At 37.7% G+C, this 11774-nt stretch overlaps 2 protein-coding genes across 2 annotated transcripts; both read right to left on the reverse strand.

Annotated features, from left to right (window-relative positions):
* Nucleotides 1-44: 44 nt before the first annotated feature.
* LOC141829044 (putative LRR receptor-like serine/threonine-protein kinase At1g56140) lies at nucleotides 45-6560 on the reverse strand. The gene is given in 24 exon segments (XM_074716466.1): nucleotides 45-628; nucleotides 708-858; nucleotides 929-1160; nucleotides 1243-1453; nucleotides 1536-1654; nucleotides 1743-1901; nucleotides 1974-2172; nucleotides 2268-2653; nucleotides 2720-2826; nucleotides 2996-3061; nucleotides 3148-3213; nucleotides 3316-3387; nucleotides 3510-3581; nucleotides 3662-3733; nucleotides 3883-3954; nucleotides 4122-4193; nucleotides 4286-4357; nucleotides 4492-4563; nucleotides 4665-4736; nucleotides 4808-4879; nucleotides 5258-5329; nucleotides 5480-5551; nucleotides 5553-5652; nucleotides 6380-6560. Coding segments are annotated over 24 exon segments (3093 nt in total). The 5' UTR covers nucleotides 6507-6560; the 3' UTR covers nucleotides 45-250.
* Nucleotides 6561-8316: 1756 nt separating this feature from the next.
* On the reverse strand, nucleotides 8317-11280 carry LOC141829054 (putative LRR receptor-like serine/threonine-protein kinase At1g56140). The gene is made up of 8 exons (XM_074716478.1): nucleotides 11093-11280; nucleotides 10494-10695; nucleotides 10255-10422; nucleotides 10058-10176; nucleotides 9589-9799; nucleotides 9253-9484; nucleotides 9024-9171; nucleotides 8317-8866 (listed from the first exon to the last, which is right to left on the reverse strand). Exons 1-8 carry the CDS (start codon nucleotides 11234-11236, stop codon nucleotides 8477-8479), a joined length of 1614 nt encoding a protein of 537 aa, XP_074572579.1. The 5' UTR covers nucleotides 11237-11280; the 3' UTR covers nucleotides 8317-8476.
* Nucleotides 11281-11774: the final 494 nt, after the last annotated feature.

The following is an 11774-nucleotide window of genomic DNA, read 5'->3' on the forward strand; positions in this document are numbered from 1 at the left end:
TCAAGAAATGGAAATAAGTCGATTAACATAACAACACATACCAAAGAGGCATGATACATCTATTATTTAACAAACATGAACTCAGAAACTATCTTTACAGAATGTGGATATGATTCTCAACAAATATAAAGGCACAAACACAATACCGATCCTAACAACCAAAGTCTCATGGCACTCTCGCATTTACAAAACTCTAAACTGTACTTTACTGTACATATACTTCCCCGGTAACGAAGAATCATCATCATCATCATCTTCCCTCCTCGATGCCAGTGTTTGTATACAATTGCGAGGACAAAGGCATGCTTTCCATGTTAATCTTTGTTTCCACATTAGATGAGAAATCATTTCTCTGGCCTGAAGAGTCGAAGTAGTTGGCTGTAAAGCTGCTGGTTCCATCCTTGAATTGCCAGTCAGTCAAGTAGCTAGGCCTCGAGGTGACATCTGCTACTTCAGCATCTCCGACAAGCATGGCCACCACCCTCGACATCGGTGGCCGATGCACCGGCGACCCCTGGGTGCAAAGCAAAGCTATCCCAATGGCCCGGCGAATCTCGATCTCATTGCATGATGTTAGCTCCGGATCAGTTAATTCCAGTTCGAGCTTCTTGTCGCGTAGAGTCCAAGCCTGAGATATCAGAAATGATCAGCTATAAATATAAACTGATAGGATCGAAAAATTAACGAAATGTATGTTGTTGGCGTACCCATTCTAGAAGATAAACCTTGTCGTGCTCAAGGCTTTCGTCAGAGTTCGGTCTTCCGCTGATGATCTCCAAAGCCAGCACTCCGTACGCAAAAACATCAGCTTTCTCTGTGAGATGCCCCCTCATCGCGTATTCCGGTGCCAAATAGCCACTGAAACAAAGGTGCATGGTCTATAACGATAACAAATGCTAAGGAAAGGAAAAACAAGAGTGATTCTTACATTGTGCCAGCAACCCTTGTGTTAATGTGAGTCATCTTGTCGTCGTAGAGCTTGGCCAAACCAAAATCTGAGATTTTTGGGTTGAGATCAGCATCAAGTAGGATATTACTAGCCTTCACGTCTCTGTGCACGATCCTCACTCTCGACTCCTCGTGCAGATAGGCTAAACCTCTTGCCACCCCGAGCAATACATCGAATCGCTTCGGCCAATCAAGATGCAAACTGCTTTTCCCTGCAATGCCAAGAACCTCTTAGCTAGCTAGATGCTTCATATCAAGTACAATCCAATCGAATGCCCATTATGTCTACTATACCAAAAATTGCTTGGTCTAGACTCTTGTTTTCCAGGTACTCATAGACCAAAATTCTCTTATCTTCCTCGACGCAGCAGCCATACAACTTTACGAGATTACGGTGCTGCACTGCGGATATAGTCGCAATCTCAGTTAAGAACTGGCCCCTTCCTTGATGAGATGTCGTTGCGAGTTGCTTGACACCTATCGTTCTTCCATCAGACAGTTGCCCCTGCATGATTCTCAACAAGACAATTTAGTAGAGAGGTCACTGAGAGGTTAGGCGCCAATGATAAATTCAAAAAAAGCTGAACCTTAAACACCGGGCCGAATCCTCCCTCCCCCAATATGTTAGAGGAACTGAAGTCTTCAGTTGCAGCCCTTAGCTCGGCATAACTGAAGATGAAAGGTTTCACATCTAGTCCTGTTAACACTGAAAGAAAGCACAAAACAATTGGATCCATCAGTTCAGTTAACTAATGTAATTCATGGCAGTAGAGTTGCAAGCAACTATTTGTTACCTGCTTCTTCATTCAACCTTCTTTTTCTCTGTCTCATGAAAATAATTCCACATAGAGCCAACAATCCTAGAACAGCAACTCCAACTGAAATACCCACAATCAAACCGGCACGGTTTGTATTTGAACTCGGCAGTCTGTTTGATACGGTAGGAGTGAAGTCTGCATAGTAACACTAACATGTCAGGAGTTGTCAAAGAAAAGAAAACTAGCCAAAATTGTGCAAGTTACTACCAGAAGATACACTTATAGCTGAAATCAAAGGGCCATAGTATCCTTGTGTTGGTAAACAGCAAGTACCCTTGCCGGACCAAAAGAAATGAATTTCGAGGAAATTATCGGTCACTGGAACAGTGTACTCCCTTGATACAGCTACAAGGGATCTGCCACCAGCCGCCCTTTTTATATCAAAATCTCTCTCTTTTCGATCATTCTATATCAAAATAGACAAACCGGGGAGTAACAACTTAGTTCTCCTTCACAATGCTTAAAGTGTTATTATTGGAGTAAGAATTGCGGCTCTCATACCTGAATATAAATATCGAAGACCCTTCTACCCAAGTTTTGGAAAGTAGTCGAGTCAGGGAATGCAGTATCCGTCTCCGCGAATTGGAGCCTAACGGTATAGTTTCCATTCTGAAGACCAAGACCGTAGTATCTCAGTGAAGATGGAGACAACCTTGCAGTTTGAAACAATTCTGAGTCTAGAGTATTCAGAAATTGAGATTGACTGTTCATCACATAAGCAGGAGTAGTTGCATCCATAAAACGCCCAACACTGCTAACTGCCCATCTGGTTGTATCGGTCACATAGTATGATGCAGTTGTGAGATTCGCATTATCAATCTGATAAACAGTGTTATCAGAAGATGTTATTTCTCTACTGCCACCACACTTGATCGCAAAGTTTGAATCTGAAGTGAAAGATTATGGTTATGTAAGATACAGAACTAGGATATCGATTCTTTCATAATACTCACAGATTGGAGCACCACGATGGCATGGAATACTGCGCTGAAGACAGCGCAACCCTGAAGGCAAGTTGCTGTTGGAATCGTCGATCTCAAAATTGTTTGCCACCAAATTCCTGGATAGAAAAATAACATCAAGCTTTAGGCAAAAAGGAAAGAAAATGGTGCTTTCAAGCATGCCAAATTATCGATCAAGATGGAAATTAAAATGATAAAATTTACAATGTTTGCTAAAACGAATGTTGCTGTATCTACTGAAGATAACAAATCAATCTTTCAACATACAATTGCAAGTTTCCTTGGCTAACCCAAGATGGAAAGCTTCCTGATAATTGATTGTATGATAAATCTCTGCAAAGAAACAAAACGGCATGTTTTATTAGGATCATGTAAACCAATGGAACTCCGATCAATACAGGCACATAGAGGCATAATACATGTTCATTAGTCGACTGCTCTTTTGCACAGGTAAGGAACCCGAGAGACTGTTGTTGCCAAGAAATCTGATAAAAGAAATATTTAACAAGTAAGTTGAGACACTTGGTATTTAACCAAATTAGCTCCTTGATTGTAAATTTTGGAGTGATAATGAAACTTTTTCTCACAGGAAAGCAAGTGAACTCAGATTGAAGAGTGACTGAGGAACTTGGCCAGTTATGTTGTTAAAGCTCAGATCTCTGTATGAAAAAATATTGGAGAAATATAAAAAAAAAACACATAAATAGATGTGCGAAAATGCTGAAATTCCTCTAAATATTAAGTTCATTATAATAATGCCAACATGGCTCAAGAATCTTACAACAAATTTAATCCATTGTATCGCTGAAAGCTCGATGGAATTGTATCAGAAATCTTACTGTCCCTTAGTACCCTATAAGAGAGAAAGGTAAAATATCACAAGATGGGAAAATGAAGGTTAATTGTGAAGCTCAAAGTTGTCCAGGATCTTACAAGGTGGTTAAAGATGTCATATTACCAATGAAGTCTAATGAAGAGCTCCCATTCACGATATCGCCTATTCTCCTGGACCAACAAATTTAGTTTAGTAGTTTGTTAATAAGAAAGAAAGCATATACTTTGTAAATCTTCACAAGCTTGATCACAAATTGGTGTAGCTAACAGTTCAGAGGGAAATCCTGTAGTTCTACAGGAACCACAAGATGAACACTCACAAATCAGTCATTTGAGTTAGGTTGGAAAAACTTGAAGGAATTGGACCTTGAAAGGAGTTGCCTTGGAACCTCCTGCAATAAGAGTGGAAGATTAACATGTTGTTGACATGGTTCACCATTTTTAAGAATACAATGAAGGATTCTGTTTGTAGTATATATCCTAAGATAACAACAAATGTTGGTGAAAGCAAATGTTTAAGCAGACAAAGAGCAATCTAGAATTATTTACTAAATCTTACAAGCTTGTCAGGTTTGTCCATGTCCCAATGTAATCAGGTATTCTTCCAGTGAAATTATTGTCTGAAGCCCACCTGAAACAATAATCATATTGCAAATTGCATTACTATTAGTAGTAGCTATTAATATCTACATATATCAAAATCAATCATTCCAAGGAACTTACACTATCTGCAAGTTTCTGAGATTGGATAGATTTTGTGGTAGCTCACCACTAAGTCCGGAACTATCGATGTACCTACATATAAGGATTCAAAAGGAAGAACAAATAAGATTGCTGTTGCTAATTGGCAATGGTGGGGGAAAAGAAATAATTTTAGGCTGAATTTCATAAGATTGAGGGTTGGTTGAAGGGTTTAATCAAAATCTAACCATTGTTCTAAGTTTATGAAATTCCCAAACTCAGGAGGGATTGAACCACTGAAGTTATTTGTTGAAATACTCCTGCAAGAGACATTTCTTGTGTTTTTAGAAATTCTAAAAATAGGACAATCAAGATATTTCAAATTCTTAATCATGTTTAGAGCATGGGAAAAAATGCTTACAATGAGATGAGTCTTCGAAGGTTCCCAAGTTGCGGTGGTATTGATCCCGATAAGGCATTAACGCCTAGACTTCTGTTAGTTATTGGAACATATTACATATAAAGATGATGAAAAACAATGCTTGAGGTGCAAAAGAAACTTACAAGTATTGCATGTCTGTCAAATTCCCTAGAAAAGCTGGCAGAGATCCAGTCAAGTAGTTTTGCCCTAAATCTCTGCAAAAGGTGAGCTCATCTTGTTACTATCACTCTTTGTGGCACTTTTTCTTCTCATTATTATAGAAGTAGTATTGTCTGATAATTAAACAACAAGAGATTTGTGTTCATAAGATCATGCTATTTTAAAGTAGTCGGATAATCTATCCTAGAAAAATAATACCATCAATCTACATGTGAATATATCAAAGTAGTATCAGAAACATGTCTTAGCCAAAGCTGAATTAATTGTTTTTAATGCAAACCCCCTCTTCGTTCCTTTCCCTCCCGCATTTGTTGAATTTTAATTCAAAACAATTAAATTATTTTTTGAAAGTCTGGAAGGTCTAAAGTCCAAACATTGAATTGTACAATCTTAGAAAAACAAGTCGTTCTTACAAATTAAATAGGTAGGGTAGGTTCTGCAACTCTTCAGGGATAGATCCGCGCACACTGAAGGCATAAACCCTCCTGCAAACACACAAATCAACGAAAACAAAATAACTAGTCGTAAGAATGATGATGAATGTAGAGTTTGTTTGGTTGATTCACTTCTGTAAATTAGCTTGAAATTGTTAAAAGAAGTCTAAACAAGTCTCAAGAAAGATTATAGTGTCATACAGTTGAGTGATATGGCAGGTGTTGCTGTTGTTGTAAGTGCATTCGCATTTGACTCCAGGGTTTCTGGATTTGAGTTTGATCAATGGCAACACCAGTGCATGGATTACCGCTGAAATTCCAACGAGATGATGCCGTCAAACCCCATCTCCCTAGGATAGTGTTCAGTGCCGAAACTACATCCATTTGCATAAAGTAAGTTCAATTGTTTTCATCAAAAGAAAAGAGTAAAAAACAAAACTATATGATTCACACCAATCATACATTGAGAATCTCACTTGGAAAGATAAATGATCTTTGTTCAACCTAATTAGTGCACAAAATAGGATTTATGTTGAATATCAATTGGATTATCAGGCAATCAAATGAGCAGTATTGGAAGGTCAAAGTCAGTCAACATCAAGGTACTGAAAGTTGCCATCTCGGTACCAAATCGAAGAAACCTATTGCTTATAATTATCATAGATGAGGATACAATACAGTAAGGGATCGAACCCAATAGCGTGGGGCTTTGTTGTTGTTGTTGTTGTATTTGGTTAAAATTATCATAGGCTGTATGTGAGTCTTTCAAATGTAAACTAGAATATACATTTCTTTTTACCCTATCAAACTTCAAATCTGGAACAAATAGAATCAGTACAACAAACTACAGCAGGAGATTAAACAGAAAGCAATCCAGCAGAAGAAAAACATCTGCAATTTTCTTTTCTGAAGAGAAACAATCTGCAAAAAAGTTTTATTCAGATCCTGCCACTAAGTCCCTTTTTGGCTAAAAGGGGATGAACATACTTTAAAATGCTTTAGAAACCCCTAGAAAAGGGTTTGTGCCGACAAGGGGCTAAATTTTTTTCATTCCCTTTCTTGACAAAAGGTCAAGATAAGAGGTTTTGCCTCCACAAGTACCTTCGTTTGGGTCTGTCGTAGCGTTGGTTTGAGCTGCAACCCTCCCCTGCAAGAGAAGCAGAGGAAGGACGACGAAGAACAGCAGCTGAGCTCTCGGCCAAGAGTCATGGGATTCGCGCGCCGCCATTTCCCGGAGCTAGACGACGATGAAGACGAAAGAAAAATCGCAAGGTCAAATTCTCTCAATTAGTTCTCTCGCACTTTGATGATTAATATAGGGAAGCCAACGAGTGCTGGTAAGAAGATTGTTACCGTTTTTTATAGTAAACAAATATGAAGTACTAAATCTATCCGTAAATAGTAGATTCGTTTACCGCCCGAACTAGATCTAGATCCAATGCAATTACTGGAAGATTTGCTGTAATCCAAAGTTTTTAATTATCAATTCAGGTCTTCTTTCAACAAAGTAACTCGTGCGCATGCAAAGTCAAAGCACGCGATTTTCATCTTTTTCTTCCATTAGCAGCTACTGTTTGATTGGAATCGATCAAATATCTAAACTTTCTCTGAAATTGAATATTCAAATATAATAAATGAATAGCTAAAACTCCAAATATCCATGTGTTTTTCTTGTGGCTAGTAATTTTTAGATATGGCCTTGTCAGTTAATCAGTTGGTGAGCCAAATTGATTGACTTCAAGCCGCCAAAATAAGAAAATTATTTCTCTACCGCAAAAGTTTTTCTTTCTCTTTTTTAAAACTCTTTAATTCAAATTTTGTTTGCCTTTTTTTGAATGGGCAAGGTTGAATTTACTTCCTCTAAACTTATCTTTCAATGTTTCTCTCAATCTTTTAGTATAATATGCAACAATGACATCAATTAAATCAATTAAAACAGTTAAACACAGTGAATTGAGTTTAATTAATATCTATTACAGTGTCATTTTAGACAATGACCTGCACGCTTAGTTCATTAATTATTTTTTTACAGTAATTAAAAGTTGTCATTATTCCTTTCGTTGTCTGACTGTCAACTTCTCATTCATTGAATTTTGTCATTCATATTCAAAAATTTAATTATAAAGTCTTTCTAATAGAGACGTGGTGATATAATTCAAAAATATCCTGAATTAATTATGGACTTTTTTGTTTGTTTGTTTGTTGGTGCATAATAATATAAATTGCATAATATTTGAAAATTGTACGGAAGAAATTAATAAATGGTCTTGCTTAGCTATCAAGAACAAGTATATATTAGGACACAAAAGTTGATTAATTCAAGTAAGATGACTGAAATTCAATATTATTGATTAGGTGAGGATGAGATCGATGAATATTATGAAATATTTAATGAGTTCACATGGCTCTAAACAATAAAGATTTCGTCGTTAAATTTTCGATCAATTAGAGTCCTCGAGCTTGGCACAATTTGAGACCACTAGGCTTATATATTTAGATCAGGTCATGTTTGACTTATAAAGAATTCATCATTAAATTGTTTGTAAAGGTTTCAATGGGTCCATTGAAGTCCCAAGACTTGGTTGTGCTAATTGTATCGACCCAATAAGCATCAAGCTCAAGCTTTAGGATTGTATGAGGGATCAGTACCTTGCCTATGGCATTTTATCCTTACAATAATTTCATCGCGTCACAAAAGGTCATACGTTGACCCTAGACGTCCCACACACCCCGACCATCATCGTGTCATATTTATGGTCAATTGGTAAGGGAATATTGCTTGCACAAATGAATCAATCAACCTTGAGGTGAAGCCCATGAATGAGATAAGCACCTCTTAACTCTCGAATCTTTAAGTTTCAAAGCAAAGCCAAGAAACAAGGTGCAAGCCAACCCTGGTTGCTTACTATCACAACCATTGCAAATCTAAATCATGAACAGGATTTTAAAACAGTGATACTTATAAAGCCCGACAATATTTATATATATCAATTTTGAAAGAGAATTTCTAACTAATTTAATCTCAACGTGTACGTTGGAATTGGTGGTAATGATCTCAAACATGTAATTCACTCTACAAACTTAAGCAAGTCATACAATGCAAAAATATTTTAGCAAACCATACAAATTAGAAATTACGATCATGAATTCAGTATAATTACGTTAACAGAAGTGAAGTTTGAGCCATGGCGATCAAGTTCACCTTCCCTCATCGATGCTACAGCTTCCAATCGATTCGACAGACAAAATTCTAGTTTCCACACTGTCAGTGCTCCAAACTGGAAAGCTAGGCAGCTCTTTTACATGTCTTCGGTATGGAGCATCAGAATTCTCGGCAGTTATCAAGCTGCTGCTCACATCCCTACATTGCCACAGGAGCAAATAAGGAGGCCTCTCGGTCACATCCATGATTTCTAGATCCCCTACAAGCATAGCCACAACCCTGGACATCGGTGGTCGATGCGCTGGTGATGCTTGGGTACAAAGTAGAGCTACTCCGATGACCCGGTTGACCTCTTCACCGTCAAATGATGTAAGGCTTCGATCCAGCACCTCTGTTTTTTGATTGTTCTCGAGTAGATTCCAGGCCTAAGACAGGAATTTGGTCTCATCTGAGATTTTCTTTAAAAAGGCTAGAGCCTTAATTCATTTCAAGGAACAAGTAAATTAATACAATTGATCAGATTTAAAATGTTGGGATTTAGTTATACTACTTTATCACCATTATTAGCATGTGTATACGTACCCATTCAAGAAGGTAAACTGTATTGTGATCAAGTCGATCACAGTTGGGCCTTCCGCTAACGACCTCCAATGCTAGCACTCCGAAAGCAAAGACATCAGCTTTCTCTGTAAGATGCCCTCTCAGGGCATACTCCGGTGCCAGATAGCCACTTAACATATATAATCAACATCAGTAATTAGCAAATCTTAGTTTATAGCGTAAAATCGATATCAGGTGAAGTGGCACTTACAATGTACCAGCAACGTTTGTGCTAATGTGAGACATCTTGTCATCATAGAGCTTAGCTAGACCGAAGTCTGAGATTTTCGGGTTAAGATCAGCATCCAGTAGAATATTGCTAGCTTTGACATCTCTATGCACAATACGAACACTCGATTCCTCGTGGAGATAAGCTAAACCTTTTGCTACACCCAATAATATATTGAAACGCTTTGGCCAATCCAGATGTAAATCTCTCTTCCCTGCACTCAGAAAACAGCAAAGTCATTTACTCCACAGACAGGACTCAAACTCATACATGTAAGTCTTCTTCTATGATCTATTAAGCATCTATAACAACATTTACCAAAAATTATTTGATCGAGGCTACAGTTTTCTAGGTACTCATACACCAAAATCCGGTTTTCTTCATCGACACAGCAACCGTGCAATTTTACAAGGTTTCGGTGCTGCACAGCAGATATAGTTGCAATCTCTGTCAAGAACTGGTCCTTTCCTTGGTTAGACGTTGTTGAGAGTTTCTTAACAGCTACTTTTCTTCCATTGCTCAGTGTGCCCTGCATGTTTGCCAATTTGCTTCAATAGGTCCAACTTATTATTGTATGGATAAAGGATTGGTAACTTAATGTAAAAATACAGTAAATAACAATTTTCACTTCGCCATTAAATTATCGACCACTATGAATTCCTTCTTTCATTTAGGTAATAATGCACAACGCTCTTAAAAAATTTGTTAACCATCCAAATTCTGTAATTGTGTCGATACAGATGATGCAGAGAAGCAAACTTGTCATACATTGAACAAAATATAGTACCTTAAACACTGGGCCAAAACCTCCTTCTCCCAATATGTTGGCAGGATTGAAGTCTTCGGTTGCAGCCCTCAGTTCAGCATAACTAAAGGTGTAAGGTTTCACATCTAGTCCTTTTAATACTGCAGAACATTTTGCAAAGAGATCTAAAATGTTAATTAAGATATGGCTATATGAGTGATTAATATGCTGACAAGTACCTTTAGATTGTTCATTTATCCTTTTCTGTCTTTGAATTAACATAAAGGTTGCACATATAGCTAAGAACACTACAACAGCAACACCGGCCAAAACACCAGCAATTAAACCCTTACGACCATTTTCAGGGCTCGCTGTCAATGGTTTGTTTGATACAGTGGGTGTAAAATCTGCAGTCATTCTAAATATTAGGAGTTAGCCATATCAAATAAGAAAGTGAAATTCTGCTTTGCGTGACTACCATGAGGGTATACACTGATAGCAGAGATGGAAGGGCCATAATATCCTCTATACGGTACGCAGCAAGTACCCTTTCCAGCCCAAAAGAAATGGATTTCAAGAAAATTGTTTGTTACTGGAGAAATGTATTCCTTAACAACAGCTCTAAAAGATCTCCCACCAGCCTCCTTTCTTATATCAAAGTCCTTTTCTCTAAGATCACCCTATAACAGTAAAGATATACAGGAAAGGAACGTATAGAATTAGTAACTTCAGGCAAATTGCAACAGTTCAATGATTGTATGTTCTTCTCAGTAATCATTTAAAGCATGGTTAATGTGGAATGAATAGAAACTTTTCTTACTACTGCAAGCTGTTATTTGACTTTTTTGAAGTCTCCTGGGAAACATAATGTTAAAATATCTAAAAATTTATAGTTAAATTAGAAAATCATATGCATTAGATCAGTCAAACATTGTTGGAACATCAGAGTTAGTTTTGATGCAGGAATGTGATGTGTTATTTGTTCTCCACTTCAGTACTTTATTTTTTTAAAAAAATTTGTAATGAAAATCATTTCAATACAGTAGATTGCTGCAAATTCAGTTTCAAAAGTCATACCTGAATATAGATATCGAAAACCCTTCTACCCAAACTTTTCCAACTAGTTGGTTCAAGGATGATAAACTCAGAGAATTGAAGCTTTATGGAGTAATTTCCATTCTGAAGACCAAAACCATAATATCTCAGTGAAGATGCAGACATTCTTGCATTGTGAAATAGATCTGGGTCTAGAGTATTATCGAATTCAGTTCGAGGTTAATTATATAATTAGCATTAGCAGCATCTGCAAAACTTCCAACACTGCTGATACCCCATTTAACTGGGTCTGTCACATAGTATGATGCACTTGAGAGATTTGCATTGTCTGTCTCATACAGAATGCCATCAGAAGCTGTAACTGGACTACTACCTCCACATAATATACCAAAGGAAAAATCTGGAATTGTTTTTTCGACCCCGACGTCGACCCCTACTCGCCGTCGTCCATCGACCTACTGAAGAACAGCGGTAGCGCATGTCCGCAAAGAAACCGTCGCGAAGGTATTTCTTCTGTTCCTTGCGCCGCTCTGCTATGGGAGAAACTGTTCAGTAGTCATCACGGAGGTACGTTCGTGACGTTCCACGGCCTGTACGATGTTGGGTATTTGGTAAAGATGTTTACCGGCGGAAGGCCTCTGCCGGAGACACCGAGGGAGTTTATAACCACGGCGAGTAGCTTCTTTAACGGAAAACTCTACGA

Source organism: Curcuma longa, chromosome 1 (genome assembly GCF_044706935.1).
Source record: "Curcuma longa cultivar G26 ecotype Majalengka, Jawa Barat chromosome 1, ITB_CL_G26_1.1, whole genome shotgun sequence".
NCBI classification, from domain to species: domain Eukaryota; kingdom Viridiplantae; phylum Streptophyta; class Magnoliopsida; order Zingiberales; family Zingiberaceae; genus Curcuma; species Curcuma longa.